The sequence below is a fragment of the Lepidochelys olivacea genome (assembly GCF_965140295.1).
Source record: "Lepidochelys olivacea isolate rLepOli2 genome assembly, chromosome: 10".
Lineage (NCBI taxonomy): Eukaryota > Metazoa > Chordata > Testudines > Cheloniidae > Lepidochelys > Lepidochelys olivacea.
In genome coordinates this window covers 50,507,786-50,524,834 of record NC_140420.1, presented here as the reverse complement: position 1 = coordinate 50,524,834, position 17,049 = coordinate 50,507,786, and the positions used below count along the sequence as shown (strand labels likewise).

At 39.4% G+C, this 17,049-nt stretch overlaps 1 protein-coding gene across 5 annotated transcripts in view; it reads left to right on the top strand.

The window, feature by feature from the left end:
- TMEM266 (transmembrane protein 266) overlaps positions 1-17,049 on the top strand; it is a 123,919-nt gene that overhangs the window by 65,054 nt on the left and 41,816 nt on the right. For all 5 annotated transcript variants that reach the window (XM_084640422.1, XM_084640424.1, XM_084640421.1 and 2 more), the window contains 3 exons: positions 3,221-3,294; positions 14,125-14,181; positions 16,565-16,703. In XM_084640422.1, coding sequence (XP_084496548.1) covers positions 3,221-3,294; positions 14,125-14,181; positions 16,565-16,703 — 270 coding nt within the window. The remainder of the gene's footprint in view (positions 1-3,220; positions 3,295-14,124; positions 14,182-16,564; positions 16,704-17,049) is intronic.

Sequence of the window (17,049 nt, the reverse complement as noted above, 5' to 3'; positions counted from 1 at the left end):
ATACAGGGTTTACAGTTTAGTTCAATGGCTCTCAGCACCGCCACTATAAAAATTGTTCCAGCACCCCGTCTCCCTTTTGAGTTCAGTGGGAGCTGCAGGTACTGAAAACCTACGAAAAAAAAAAGATAAGTTGTAGCCTTTGACTGTTTTTTTGGTTTGTTTGATTTTTCTTCTTTTCTTTAAGAATGTTAATTTTTTTAAAAAAAGTTTACAAGCCCAAGAAATTCAGAGGTAAGGCTGTACACTTCTACAACAAGCCAAATTCACACAAATAGTAGACTGTGACTGTGCCCCACTAGAGTTTGGACAATGTAGTGTTCTCACATTGTTTCTGAAACAATTGTGTTGTTTCTACAGTTCAGTGTGAGGAAGTCTGTATGTTCAGTTGGATGTCTTTAAGGAAGAGAAGGCAATTGAGAGTGGTGGAATGCCAGCTCGGTTCATGGTACATTGATTCAGCTCTTGTTCACGAACTTCTTTCCTGGAAGGTTCTTTGAAACTGTTTACTGTTGATACCACTCGGGCGCTTTAATTGTGTCACCATCATGCAGTATATCTAGCAGTCTTTGCTGCACATGTTGCAATATGAGAAATCCATTTCGTCCCACCCCAAATTCCCATATGTTATACCTTGCTTGCACACTAGGGGGCAGTTGGAAGACTGCATGTCAATAGATTGGGATTAGAACCCTCCCCACAAATGGATTCCCCCCCCATTTCCCAGCACTGCCCTATTGTTTAAGCAGCGTGTTGTTGAAATTATCTAAAGTATTGTCTGCTTATTTCTTTTTTATTAATCAATAATTGTGACTGCTGAAATTCATTGGTACCATACATGGCAATTTCTACTGACACCCTATTACCATATTTTAAGGAATATCAGTGGCAACTAAAATGATGTTATTCCTTGAATCCTAATCCCCCTTATCTCCCATTATTCTGCTACAACCTGGCATCTTCATGCACACAAAGATGCCCAAAACACTTTTCCATTGTGCAGTAATTCAACCTATCTTCTCAAGCAGTTTTGATCCTTTGTAGACAAACTCCTAGGACCTGGGCAGGCACACAGGGTTTGGGGGTAGAATTTCTTGTCTTCTTTGCATTTTTTTCTGAGACTGCAGGGATATGAACTTTGATACATGTACTGAACACGACCTTTCAGTGTTCTGCTTTGCTATGTGAACAAAGCTCTCCTCATCCTAGACACCCACCATGTGCAGATAACCTTGCAGCTGAACTTATCCAGAAAGTCCTCCATGTCTCAAAGGTACATTAACCCTTTATAGACAGCCAAGGCCCGAATCTTTCTGGCATGGTAATGAAGTGGTCCTCAGTGGGGTAACACAAAGACAAACTTGGCAGTTTGACAGCTATATGCTTACTGAAACATATTGTATGAAATGGTTTCATTCCTGTAATACATTTTTCTTTATTTTGAACCTGCATTGACAATTTAGAGTTAAATGTGTTCATAGTATGTGTATTCTGTGAGCAATTCATCTTTATTAGGTGGTTTGATGTCAGATGATATTTCACATTTTTCTAATCCAGCTCAAGTGTATTCAAATATTGTTAAAAATTACATTGGTTCTCCAAGCTATTTCTAATACTGGTCTCAATGCAGGTGTTCATTTTGGTTTTGTAGAATCAAGCTAACTGTGAGTGGGGCAGGGACTTGATGCCTTGTTCTTCTGTGAAACCTGTGACCAATATGTTCCATAGTTAGACACCTGAATAAGCGATCAGTTCTGAAAATCAGGCCACTTACTTAGGTGCCTAATATGGATAAAGGGGTCTATGTTCATGCATCTGTTCTTGAAAATCTTGGTCCAAACAATTATTGGTCTTCCAGAATAAATTTAAAGATTTTAAACAATTATTTCAAGGAATAATGACTAATTATTTTTGTTAGTTTATAAAATTTTACTCTTAAGTTTTCAGTTGCGCAGGATTTAGTCTCATCTCCTAGTAAAGCCAATCAGACTTGTGCCCCTATATCCTGGAACAATGACAATACAGGGTATTGCACACCAAAGATTTGATTCTGTAGCAGCTCCACACATAGGACAGATGCAGAATCTGACCTGCAATGTCATTCCTGTGTTCCTCTTTTCGTATAGGGCTTCAAACTGGGCAGACAGCTTTTGATAGAATTGTGATTCATCTCCATCGCAAGCAGCCCACTGCCCCAACTAGGATGTGGGTGGTCTGACCTAGTCGTCAGAATAGAAGTCAGGCTGGGTCAGATACCAGGAGGTCAGAGGGCAAAGTGGGAGTCAGGAGGCCGGGTCCAGTTACCAGGAGATCAGGCAGTAGGAGCAGGTGTTGCAGAGGATGCAGTCCCTAGCAAGGGAAACCCAGTTGCATGGAAAATTTCTTGTTCCTGAGATTGGTTTAAATAGAAACTGAGGACCAGTCAGGACCCCCAGCATTCCACCAATTAGATCCCAGGATAGGAGTCTTCTGACAGAGGTCAGCTTCTATTCTGACAGTAGTTAGGAAAACACTGGTTGGTGGGTTGGAACTTATTAGCACCTAAGAGCCCTATGGACTAGGGTTCAAGACACCCACTGCCTCCAAAACCTCTACTAGAGAAAGGGAATGGAGGGTCTCCACAATCACCAAGAAGAACTGGCTGAGAGGAGAGTGGCACAAAAGCCCCTTCCTAAGGAGTATTTTTCCTTTCTCAGATTGTCTTGGAGTAACTTGTCCCACACTGCTCATTCCAACTCCTAACTTTGTTTTTCAGAGGCTCCAACTGCATGTTTCACTACTGGAGTGACTTGCAGCCTCCTATCCGCAGGTGGCTTACCACCAAAGTGACCTAATTTCAAAACAGAAAACTGGGACGAACCCATTCATTCCTTAGCCTCTCTCCTGAGACTTCCAGTTAGTGTAGGTTTTAGTGGTGTTGGCAACTGTGAACAATGTCACCTGGGAACAATGAGTGAGATCACGTACTGATTTTACATAAGGCACTGAACAGCTATCAGATAACAACTTTATGGTCACTACTGACCTGAATTGATTTGAATGAGCAACTTAAGAGGGTAAAGCTCCATGTTCCATTGCATCTAGTCCCTTTGTTATATTTTCATTATAGTGTTTCAAATGATCTGCTTCTCCTAAATGTAAGTGGTGATGATACTAGTCACCATTATATATAAGTTGCTACCTGGTACTAAAATTATGCTTCATTATATTGTGTTAATTACAGTTTCAAGTGCATCACAGTTTGCAGGAATTATTCACTGGATCAGCCTAGTCATCTTGTCTGTGTTCTTTTCAGAGGTATGTAAAATGCGTGATGAAACACAATTGATTTGGATGCAGGACTCAGTCCTGCTCCCACTGATGTCAGTAGGAATTTTGATTATAGGAATAGGAGCAGGAACATGATGTGTTTTAAAAATAAAATAAGTCCGCTTTTGCCATTCATATTTGGAAAACCAAAAGATCTTGTTTGTATTGACAGTCGTTCTCTTTATTAGAGATAATTAGAATGGACTGGGAAAAATGGGAGAATGTTGCCATACAAATATAAGAGCAAAATTGTGAAGAGAGATAATTATACCTGTATCATCCCAAATCAGTCCCTTTAAATGATGGGGAAAAGGCCTGGCTCACTCCAGGAAATTTCTCATTGGCCTCAATCGGAATTTTGCTGTAATAAGAAATCCAAGACTTCATCTTATACAAAGCTTGGTTCTGAATAAGAATTAATCATGTCCTTTCATGATTTACTTAAGCAGCTCTCTCTGTTTTTTCTAAATATTTTCCATCCATCTATATTACTGCTGTATAGGAAAATAATTAAATACTGCAAATTAGATACAAAGTAAGACTGAACAATGGTGAATTTCTGTGCAACTGTGTATTTGTACCATAATTGCATAAATTCATTAATTGGAAAAGCCCATATTGATAATACAATAAATGACTAAATTGAAGTAATTCACTATAGTTTGCAACTTTATTCCAAAAAACTGTCATCTGTGTTGAACTATTAATATATCTAAAGTGCTTCCAAAACAGCAATTTGGATTATTCCTCCGGGACATGTTATGCATATTGTTACAAAAATCCTATTACGTGGTTGTGTGTTTTTGAATTACACCAACATCCATGCCATGTCAGAAGACTCCCTGGAATATCTACAGACCTGAAGAATATTTTTCTAGTTTCGCTAGGGGAAAGGATTTGCATCCAAATAAAACAGAAGTTAGAGGCTGCACCCAAGAGTTCAGTTTAGCTTAAAAGGTTATGAGTATTCACCTGAGAAAAAGCAGAAGCCTTGATAGTCACAGCTGATGCTGCAAACCACTCTTGTTGGACATGTAGTTAGTTATATTACACAGCCATTTATTTCTATGGTTCTATTAATGGATTAAAAAAAATATCAAATTTAAGCAATGAATACACACAACCCTAAACCATACACTTTTGCTCACTTTCATATCCTGAGTCCAAACCTTTCCTACTGATTATGGTTCAGAAATAAATAAATACTAAGATAAACTTATTTTGAATATGATAGGCAAAGTTGTTTGGCTACCCTCCATCCCCATTTTGTGTCTGTATTGTATTTTTTTCTTCTCTCTGTGTTTAGGACAATACGGGTATTGGGAGTGAATCTCCCCTCACTGCATTTAGTACCCCTTGTTCTAATCCTGTTGGCATCCACTTTGCAGTTTGCTTCCGTCTTTCCAAATTGATAAATTTCATTCACCCGTTTGACCAAAGTTTGAATTTACATTAAAAAAAATACCACCAATAAAGAGATGAAGTAGCCATGTGAGGCGCACAAAGCGGCTAGGATTTTTGGAATTCTGTTCATCAATCAAGCTTCTGGAAACTTTTAAGAGTCCTAGACTGCGCTAATAATAGCTGCAAACATCATGTACTTCACCACTGTGACAGAAGCAGCTCCACAGACCACCTGAAAGCACTTTATAAACCACAGATTGAGAACCACTGGGAAAGGGGAAGAGTGAATTTTTCACCTTTGCTGCTGCTGTTGTTTTGCTGGAGATAGTTCTCTACAACATTGGATTAACAGGGCAGCAACAAATCTGTTTACATTGTGATGATTAGCATCAAAATAGAAAAGAGAAACTTATTTTTCTCATCTAAAATGAACACTTAGAATTTCCAGACTATTGTCCAATGCTCCAGAAATTGCAGGCCGTGAAAAAGGCAGAGGATCTCTTACAGCATTTTCATTACATTTATTTAATTCCTGTTCCTCATGTGAGTGATTTGTCTTTGTTTGGGGTGGATAGAAAAGAATTTTGCTCTGTGGTTCAGTGAGGCTTTTACAATCATTCACTGTTCAGACCAGGCTAGGCAGAGAGATGGTATAATGATTTCACAAAGAGGGTAGGGTTTCGTTTGATTGATCAGACCTTATCAGATGCCTGTTGAGTATGATCCATCACTTATAATACTATTTTCCCCAAACCACACAAAGGCACTTGTGCTCAAAATTTGGAAAATTGTGGATTGATCGAAATCTTTGGTTATAATGGATAACGTTAGCAACTTTAACTATAGTACACCCATTTTATTGTCTCATTACAGTTAAATAGGAGCTGGCTTTCTGCTTGATTGAAATGTAGTGGACAAATGTGCCAGGTACTTGCAGCCACTAACAAAATTAAGTTGCTACTCCTCGAGCATTTTCCTTCTATCTTTACACTTTTGCTACAGCCACAAGTCTTAACCTGAATTTACTGCAATGTGTTAATTTTATATTCTCCTCGTGTTAGTCTCCGCAAACTTTCCAACATATCACAATATCTTTTTTCAGTGACGTGCATATAACTTTTGCAAATGCTCAAATTAGATTTACTGGTTGTGATGCTTTGCCTGTTAGTGTCTGTTTACATATGTCAAGCCCGTACACCAAACAATACCCAGATGTTAAGACAGAAGAGGAGATAGAATGTCAGAGGGATATTGGGGCAAAAAACAAAAGCAGCAGTCAAGGCTAATTCAGGATTGCACCATATCAAGAGGGTAAAACCAGCCCTGATTATACTTGGATGAGAAAAGGCAGACAGAGGACTTGGCATCGACTTTGGTAAGTGGCGTAGGGTCTGAATATATTTTAAATAATCTTATGACTTTGGTATTAGTGGCCAGATTCTGTAGCCCTCGCTCAGTCCAGTTGTTCCATTGAAGATAATGGGACTGTTCCTGTGAGAGAGGCCTGCAGGTGTGGGCTTTTTTAGCCTGTAGTACTCCGCTGTTGCATTGCTTTATATAGGCCCAATTCAGCACAACATGTAAGCACTCTACTGACTTTAGTCACAGGAGTAGTCCCATTGAGGTCAACAGGACTGTTCCCATGCTTAAAATTAAGTACACACTAAATCAGGGTCTTTTTTTCCCCAAAGGTTTTGGAATGGGAAAGCATTCAGCAGGGTTTGGGGTTCCAGTAGTTAAGGTGTTAATTGTCTGGGTTTTTTAAGTTTGAGTTAAAATGTATTAATTGGCTTGTCGCATTAAGAAGAGAAAGAGGACAAAATGAAACGTATCACTCAAATTACATATAAACAAAAAATATTCATTGTAGTCTCTCATACTTGTACTCCTCCTTCATAATAATCTCTAGGAAGATTAAAACGTCTTAGGGGAGAGTCCTACAGAATTTAATTAGAATTAAGCCAATATAGTTCTGTAGACATTACTGGGGGAAAAAACCTATAGAATTTAAGAGAAAATAATATCCTTTCTGTATATTTTTCTAAAAAATCCTATAGTAGTAATATAATTCTCTATTAAATGCTGTATGTTTCAAGCAACCTATCAGTATAGAAAAATTAGAATTTAATGGAAAAGTATATGATTCTTCCATAACGAACTGGAACTTTACCTTTCTGAATGTTTTCCTCCATTCCCTATGCATACTAGTTTTATTATCATAGGGTTCCTTAAGTGTGCTGGATTGTTGGCCATGTATGTGTATTGGGGGACTTGTTAAGAATTGATATTGATAACATTTGGTTTTGGGAACAGGTGGTGCAGAGGAAAACCTAGAAAAAATTACATGGATTTTATAAACTGATATTTAAAAAAATCAGTTAAACTTTGGCTGTGGAGTCTTTAATAGAGTGCACAAGTTTAACTTCTAATGTTTTGGAAATCTATCTCTGCTCAGCCATCCAACTTTGTCGCTATACAACAAGGTGGATTCAGGAGACCATAGGATTTTGTGGTGGGATAGGACTTTAGCACAACGCCTTCCTAAAGTTTCATCCCTCTTATCTCAATCCCTTTTTCTCAAGAACATTTCTGACCCATGCAGTGTGCTAAACTGGTGCTTCAGCTGGACTCTCTTCAAGCTTGATTTCTTGCTGCTGATGAGATTCCTGCATCTTCTACACCATTCATCAGGGATGTAGATAAAACCCCTGGTCCAAATGTGACCAGAAGGAACTTCTGATGTAGGAAAGTCAAAGACTAAGTTTGTATCAAATTCATATTTGCTTCAAGGTAGCGTGATGTCAGCAAATAGGTCACTGAGCCATGTCCGTAAAACAGTTCTGAATCTAGAATTCTGAGTTTAGAATCCATTGTCATTCTCAATTACTATATTCTAAGGACAAACTTGGTACAGTGTATGTTACAGGAATGTTTGTCTGAATGCACCTGTAGAATTTAGATACTATGTAATATAGGTTAAAAAAAAAAAGAAAAGAAAACATAGTTGCTAGTGTTAGAGAATTTATGTGTTTATGCCTGCAATGTTGGTGTCACTCTGCTATTGCAGTTAATTATTAATTATTGTGGATATATTGTACAATAGAATGCAACAATTATAATGCAGAGCATGTGGAAAATATTTTGTACTATTTTAATAGTGTGTGAGATGTAGTCAACTCTTACCCTTTTCTTTCCTTTTCCTTTTAGAAGTTTGACTGACGAGAAGCTGAATGAGATGATACCCATGTGGTAGAACCCTGAGTGTCAGGTTAAAGATAACATGTTCCTGATCCTCCAGTGGTATGGTAATGGTAGGTACTAATAATTGGGGAAGCACTTCTAAGAACTGTCAGCCCATAAAAAGGTAAATTAAAACACTTCTAAACAGTGTTTGAAATGAGTAATTAGTGGGATGACCTGGGTTGCAGGAGATAAAACTCTCATAGATGATGTCATGGAGTGAGGGGGAGTCAGGACCCTGCACCCCCACTTCCTGCAATTCACCGTGACTCTTAGCCAGCCAGTAACACAGAAGGTTTATTAGAGACAACAGGAACACAGTCCAAACCTGAGCTTGTAGGCACAAACAGGACCCCACAGTCAGGACCTTCTGGTGCGGGGGGGGAGGGCAGGGAGATTAAAACCCCAGACCTGGGACTCCCTCCTCTTCCCCAGCCAACTCCAAACTGAAACCCACGCCAGCCATCTCACCCAGCCTCCCCCCAGCTCCTCCTCCAGCCTTTGTCCAGTTTCCCGGGCAGGAGGTGTCACTTGGCCCCAACCCCCTGGCTCAGGTATCTTCCCTCAAGGGAAGTCTCCCATCCCCAATGCAGACAGTCCTGTGAAACTCTCCTCGCTGTGCTGCGGTGATCCAGGTGCCAACGTGTCATTGCATCTATGTTCCATGAAAAATGTGCAGCTGTAACAAAACCATCTTCTGTGGTTTTCCATATTAAACATATTTGAAGTTTAAAAAAAACACTCCCAGGTCAATACTCTCCCCTCCCTGCTGCGTCACAGATGAGTACAAGGTATTCTTCTTGGGAAAGGTTTACTCCAGGTATTTTGAGTAATCTAGTGCATTGCAAAACAAAAGTTTGCTTTTCAGAGTAATTATGCCAGCAAACAATAAATGCTTGGGTGGGGGGAGGGGGGAGGGGAGAGCTACACCAGAGACTGGAAAGGTCTCTCTTTCCCCCACACTCCTCTGTCCTCAATCTTCCCCTTTCAGTACAAACAGTACTGCTGAACTAAACATAGTTCTCTCCTTTACCTAAACCTGATGGGCCAAATACATCCCTTCACTCACTCTTTTGGTTTCTTTACTCTAGCGATGAATTTGACCCAGTGAGTCACAGAGTAATAAATTATATATTAACCGTGCAAGGAATAAAGTATGTAAAAAAATTATTGAGTGTACATTCACAGTAGGCTAACTTATGCAAATTGTGGGAATTCACATGGCTGGCTCAGCAAAGACCTCAGCCAAGTTTCCCTACCAAATTAGATAGAAAAATTATAGTACCACTGCAGAGAGCTAATTCTTTTTACTTGACAATAGTAGGCCACATTGTTAAGGGGACACTATCTGTCTGAAAACTATACCTTTTAATAACACCTAAGATTACGGTAATGAAAATAATTTACTGCAATTATTTTTCCAGTTTCTTCCTGCATTTGATAGCACTTATTGTGTAATCAGTTATTCAGTTCCTGTCTTAATGAAAACACATTTACAAACATCAGAGGTAAAAACATTTGTAAAGTTTTGGGTTTTTTAAGGAATTTTTTATTATAAGTTCAGGGTGTTCTATTTAAAAGATGCTGTACCACAAACTGAATATCTTATAAATTTTTCAATTTTAAATAATTCAAGTTGGCAATGTCCCTTTAAGCCAAAAGGTAATATGTACAAGTGTATTAGATGCTTGTATTCAAGTTTACGCATCAAAATTGCAATGTAGCTTGGCAGCTGCACTGTAAAACAGAACATCTACAGGTACACATATACTATAATGATAGAAAATGTCTATACATAAATAACAGAATAAAACCTTTCTCATTTTTGCCTTTTTCTTACAGAGACCAGTTTAAGGGGCATTGTATCATATTGCTAGAGTTCATGCTTAAACTTTGGTAAATATTATAATCACAATTCAGTTTTAATTCATTTCCATTTCCATTATGCAAACAAGATGTTCTAATCATTATTCTCCTTTGTCTTTCAGATCCTGCCACAGATTTTGTTTTTAAATGCACTGTACAAATATATCACATTAAATATATTTTTGTTTGCCAAAGAAATATGTTTGATTGTTTGGGGAAAAAAAATTAAAATGTTATTTGTAAATAACACCAACATTTTTTTATTCCAGTATTTTTCTATTTATCATTCACTTGACAGGTTCAAAATACTATATATGGAAATTTGTCTAGTGACGCTTTTTTGAGTGTAGGAGTTCTCAGCAACCACCATGGAAACGTGTTGCCAACATGTGTTCTCTGTGAAGGCCAGGGATTAGTGAGAAAGGGTGATATTAGCTTGGAATTACATTAATAAGCATTGGCTGATGTGTACCGAGAACACTGCAGGTGTATGTTTTGGATACACACAGTGTTTAAGACACATTAACCATGCCCTCCTAACTAAATGGCCACAAAGCAGAAAATGAATGTATGATTAAAAAGACCTCTGTACAATTTTTTAACTTAACACTTTATAACATTTCATAAATGATCTGGAGGATGGTGTGGATTGCACCCTCAGCAAGTTTGCAGATGACACTAAACTGGGAGGAGAGGTAAATATGCTGGAGGGTAGGGATAGGATACAGAGCGACCTAGACAAATTAGAGGACTGGGCCAAAAGAAATCTGATGAGGTTCAACAGGGACAAGTGCAGAGTCCTGCACTTAGGACGGAAGAATCCCATGCACCGCTACAGACTAGGGACCGAATGGCTAGGCAGCAGTTCTGCAGAAAAGGACCTAGGGGTTACAGTGGACGAGAAGCTGGATACGAGTCAACAGTGTGCCCTTGTTGCCAAGAAGGCCAATGGCATTTTGGGATTATAAGTAGGGGCATTGCCAGCAGATCGAGGGATGTGATCGTTCCCCTCTATTCGACATTGGTGAGGCCTCATCTGCAGTACTGTGTCCAGTTTTGGGCCCCACACTACAAGAAGGATGTGGAAAAATTGGAAAGCGTCCTGCGGAGGGCAACAAAAATGATTAGGGGACTGGAACACATGACTTATGAGGAGAGGTTGAGGGAACTGTGATTGTTTAGTCTGCGGAAGAGAAGAATGAGGGGGGATTTGCTAGCTGCTTTCAACTACCTGAAAGGGGGTTCCAAAGAGGATGGATCTAGACTGTTCTCAGTGGTAGCAGATGACAGAACAAGGAGTAATGGTCTCAAGTTGCAGTGGGGGAGGTTTAGGTTGGCTATTAGGAAAAACTTTTTCACTAGGAGGATGGTGAAACACTGGAATGCGTTACCTAGGGAGGTGGTAGAATCTCCTTCTTTAGAAGTTTTTAAGGTCAGGCTTGACAAAGCCCTGGCTGGGATGATTTAGTTGGGGATTGGTCCTGCTTTGAGCAGGGGGTTGCACTAGATGACCTCCTGAGGTCCCTTCCAACCCTGATATTCTTTGATTCTATGAATGTTCTGTTGATGAAAGGTGCAGCCCTGAAGACTGAAGGCATCTGTAAATAGAACAAGCAGCTCTCAGGCTTGTTTACAGGAGCCCTCCCATGTGTCTGTATTCTGTTCTGGAGACTCTGCCTCTAGGTTGAGAGGCTGGGGCAGACATCACAGTTGCTCTTCCTTTGGTCTCTGTCCAGAGACTATCAACAAGGGTGCTGATTGTGAGGGTGGATACCTATCATCTAGAAACTGGACCAAGACCCACCAGTTCGTTACACATACACCACGAAACAGCCGTCAAATAATTATTCACACCAGCACAATAGAGGTAAAAAGCCTTTGTGACTGGCTGCCCCTTAAAATGAGCTAGCCAGACCCCTTGATGACAGTATTGCAGCCTGATTAAAACATTGCGGAGAGGACTTAAAGCAGCAACTACATTATGTGAAAAATCTTTTTTATGCCCCCTCAATAGAGTGTTTCAGACAACCCATATTCAGGGTTGTGAGCCAAAGAGTTCTGCTGTTTATTCTCTTTGTAGTGGATATAGCTTATTATTCCAAAGATAAATGTCTGTGTATTCTGTCCATGGCAAAAAGAAATGCATTTCATAAGCAGTTTCTGAGTATATGCTAACTATTTAGCAGTCCTCCAATTACTCATTGACTTAAAATTTCACAAATACTTTCTAAGCATAGGACAAAATGGGCCAAACTCATCCCTCATGTCGCTCCATTGAAGTCAATGGAGTGGCAACAGGGAAGAATGTGTCCCAAGATTTAAATGAAGGAATGTTTCCTTTTAAATTTCCTATTAACAGCCTGCTGCAGAATTTACTTTGCCTGGCTTTTAGCTTACTTGCTGAAACCTTCTTTGCAAATTCTTGATCAGAAACTCAGCAGATTTTTACAGGAGAAACAAATCTTCCATTATAGACATGCTTTCCAGGATTTGATTCTGTTTCTGGAAAGGAGCTGGTAGGGTCAGGGCTTTTGACTTTTTTTGTTTTTCAAATCCTTGTTCTTTTGGAGCAGGGACTGAGAACTCTGACACTTATAGGACAAGTATAGAATGTCAACCAATGTGTGTTTTCAATGGGAATGCCGTGTAATGAAAATGCTGTAAGTGCAGGACTATTCAGATGTCCTAAGGGCCTGATCTTGAGTTTTGCTGAGCACCTGCAACTCCAGTTGACTTCAGCGCCCCACCAGGATTTGAATTTACTCCCATGTTCACGCTCCCACATAATACTGCTGAGCGTGGAATTGTTAGGGGAGCTGTTCCTTAGATGGAACCTTAAAATGTTATGAAGTTCTTTCTGCCATTTGAACAAGGGTTTTTTTTTGTTTGTTTGTTTTCTTAATATGGAGATATACCTATCTCATAGAACTGGAAGAGACCTTGAAAGGTCATAGAGTCCAGTCCCCTGCCTTCACAGCAGGACCAAGTACTGTCCCTTATTTTTGCCCCAGATCCCTAAATGACCCCCTCAAGACAGTTGCAGTCTTGCCCCACAGGCGGCTGTGTAACAGATTAATGTAGTGACCCTGTGAATGGTTCATCAGTGTGCTAAATTTGTTAATCATTTTGGGATCCTTCAGATGAAAAGGTAATTTATATATGTAAGTTTATCAGCAGCAGCATTGGTTCCTGATGGCAGTTCAAGGTCCCATAACACTTCTCAAAGGGGAAAAGGGTAATTGCACTAATTATCCTGACTGGCATACCCCCTCTCAGTAAAACAGACTCAGATGTCCCATGCTGTGTGTGAGCTATTTTTAAGTGCACGTTAGCCGATCCATTTGCCTGTGTAGTCACTGAACTACTGGTATTGTTCTTTTAAAAACTCTGGGTTTGATTATGCAGTGTCTTGCAGCCAGTGTAGTAATTTATATCTGTGTAAAGTGAGTATAGAAGGCTACCCATCTGTTTTGGAGCAGTTTCAACTCACTTTGTTCAGGTGAAAACAGCTACAGAAAGTGCAAGGCAGTGGATAATCAGGCTCTTGTGTATGAACAGTGTTATTCAGAAGAACCCAACGCTATTCTGTGTCTACGTTACTGTTATTGTATTCAAAGTGTGGTAGCAGCATAAACCCAGAGTTTTTGGTTTTTTAATATATTCATATTTGGAATGAATAGAACACATGTATATTCACAGCCATTTTCATTCTTTTTTCCTGCAAAATTCCGACTCCTTTCCTGGCCTGGGCACCTCTCTCACATATCTACCAAGCTCTCTCTGATTAATTTTATTTTTAGACATGCAGAATAACATTTTGGGGTACTTTACAAGCCACACATCTATGTTTTAATCCTTCTCTTGCGTGTAAAGTACATTTTAATCTGAGTTCTGCACTGCCACAGGCAGAATGGAGCCCTAACTTTTGTGTGAGTGAAATTACAGTAATTTTTAATTTGATCTTTTAAAAACACCAACACCAGAGAAAAATGTGAAAGATGCTGTTGGAATTTTCATAGAAATTCATCACTGTTTCATGGTATGTTCGCTTATTATTCCTCCTTTCTAACTAAATACATTAACCTTATGCCGTTTGCTTAATAGCGAGAGTGGGTGCAGACATTTTTCTCCCTGCACTCTGACTCCCTGGGACGTTAAAATGAGGAAATGCTCCTTTGCTGTGAACAGAGAGAACAGCAGCCCAGGAGCATGTTGGGGTTAATTGTCTTATTAATTCCAGGAGATTTCTGAATGAGTGTCATGCAAATTATAATAAATTGCTGTCTTTTTCTTAATATTTCTTGTTAGACTATTTTGAGAATTGTGGTTCTCGGTATATGGGATTATATTGAAAACAAAATAGAGGTAAGTACCACAGCCAATGCTGTTTGTATTTCAGCATGGCAAAGTACAAATAATTAACTATTTCTGCAGTGTGTGCTTTAGCTATAAGAGTTGATGCATTTACACTGTCAGAGATTTATACATGTTACTCCCTGCACACAAAGGTGAAATTAGATGCAAATTAAAACACTGTCCACAGTGGGAAGTATCAGACCGATGCTGGTTAGAACAGTGTTTTAAACACATTTGTTTCTATCGCAGTTTTTGTGTGATTTTGCTGGCTGGTGTGGATAAGAATTTCTTTTTGAGACCCATGAGAGTTAAACTGTGATTATATGATCCCTGTCGACATTATAATGATAACAGAGTCTGAGGATCTGGTTAACAATATGACTGAAATTTGTAGTGTAGATGAGGCCTAATCATGTTTCCGTAATCAAGCTAAAACTAGAGCTGGTAGGAAAATTTTCATCAAAAAGAGTTTCTGTTGGAAAATGCTACTTTAACACCAAACATTTTCACTAAATTGTATAGATTTCAACAAAAAATCACTTTTGGAAAAAACATTTCAAAAATGTTGAAATGTCCTATTTTAATATTTTCAGAACTAAAAAAAAAAAAAATTGGCTTTTCCTCCCAATCCAGAGTGGAAAAAAAAAATCAAAATCTCAAAATTTCTATGGGGGAGAAAAATCAGTTTTCAAACTAGTTCTAATGAAAACCCTGAAATTCCAAGTAAATAGCCCATTTAGGGGGACATTAAGTATCGTCTGCAATACGATTTTTTAACTGTGTTGCTAACCCACTCCCCAGACTTGATTCTGGCTGTAGTATACACAAGGAACAGACTAATCCCCCACCATACAAATAATCTGTCACAGTTTTATAAACAGAAAACAAACTCCTGTCCATACTTGCCAAGGAGACCATGAATGGAACCTGCTAGCAATAGCAGTGTTCAGGCATGTTTGTAGCTATTATGGTTCTGACCAAGAGTAGATAAGTCCTTAATGTACATAACTAACAAAATGGTAATTACTTAAGAGTTTACACAGCTAAAGTGCAACAGTAGTTAATGTACATTATAATTTCAGTAATTATAGGATTGTTGTGATAGAAACAGGGTTTAGATGGAACGTAGAGCTAATAAACTGAATGCTCTGCGGGAGAGGACAGGAAATCTGGTTTTCATTACATATAAAGCCACATTTAGAAGTGCGCAAATCTTCCATAACTAAACCTCAAACCATTTTATCTGACTTGCATGTTCCAAGTGAGACACACAGTATGGGTTGGAAGCCAGGTGGCACTTGATATTATCCAGCAAAACATCAATTTCAACAGTTTCATTTCACTTTTTAAAGGGAAGTGTTATAGTCTAGCATCCTCCAGATGGTGCCAGTGAGGATTACAACTTGTTATTTGCATCTTTCCAGTGGATTATGTTTATGTTCAGTTCTTGATGTCTGTTGCTTACAGTGGGGTACATCCAGTTTCCCTGTGCAAACCATGAGTAAATGGGCCTTGAGCTTGGTCTTTCCAAAGGGGCTGGGGGGCACAGAATTTTGCCTTATGCCTTTCCAGGATGTGGTGGGCCAGCCCAAGCATTATTGTTAGCATTGCCCTCAATTCCATTCTCTCCGCTTTTCCAATGATCCCAACCTTGACATGTCATTTGTCCACTTCTCCCGCAAACCTTTCCATGCCTTCTCCCCACATTGCCTTCCGCACATGGAATTGCCCTTCCTGAGCTGATTCCCCATGGTCACTAACCTCTCCTTATTCAGATCTCTCCTGAAGATCCACGTTTGCCAGGACACCTACAGGAAGCTAGCCAGCTATAATAACACGGTCATGGAGTCCTTGGGGATAGTCTTTATATCTCTGACAAACACAGACTATCCCAGCATTGAATTACTAAGATGTGGTCAAGTGCCACCTAGTCACTTTACTTGTTTGTTGTGCCCCTTTACTCCACTTCTTTCTCCCTACATCTTTTTAAAATGCAAGTTCTTTCAGGCAGGGACAGTGCCCTATTTTGTGTTTGTACCGCACCTAGTGGCTGGTAATAAATAGCAATAATAATACAGCTCCTGGGTTGTAATAGCATTTGGGGCATCACTTCTACGTGGAGATGTTGGCCAATGGACTAGTTGCAGACCTCCCTGGCCATGGCTCCCCCACACTTCTAAACCTGCGGGTGATGTCACAAAGGAGTTCTGCTTCACAGCATATAGAGGATGCAGCTTTTTTGTGGCCTGCTCACCTCAAAACACACACAGTTTATAACTGCACCACTTTTGTTATTGAAGAGCCTTCCAGGATCACTAAGGAGGGTGGGAGGATTTGTGACCCTTAGAAAGGGTTTGAAAAGGCTATTCATTAAAAATCTCTCTCATTTTAGGTATTTGATGGTGCTGTAATAATTTTATCCTTGGCTCCAATGGTGGCCTCTACAGTGGCAAATGGCCCGAGCAGTCCTTGGGATGCCATCAGTCTCATTATCACTCTGAGAATTTGGAGAGTTAAGAGAATTATAGACGGTAAGTGGTGATTAAACTTGCTGTCTTGAGAACCAGCTGGTTGGGTAAGAAAAGGATTGTAACACTCAGAATTGGTTTTAGAAAATATCTTTATTGTTCTCCTTCCTCTAAATTTTAAAAGAATGAACAGTGTTGCGACTCCCACTGGTGAGAATAGGAATTAATTCCATGGCTCCTTTATGAATCCTTCTTGCAGCTGCTCTTTGGCACCCCCAGCATCCTCTATCGTGCCAGTCTACTTTCAGTTCCTGCCTCTGGTATAACTTTGTCTGATTCCCCATGCTTTCTTTGCATCTTAGAGGTTCCCCACAGAAAGTTTTCCACAAATCTGTTTAATCTATTAATT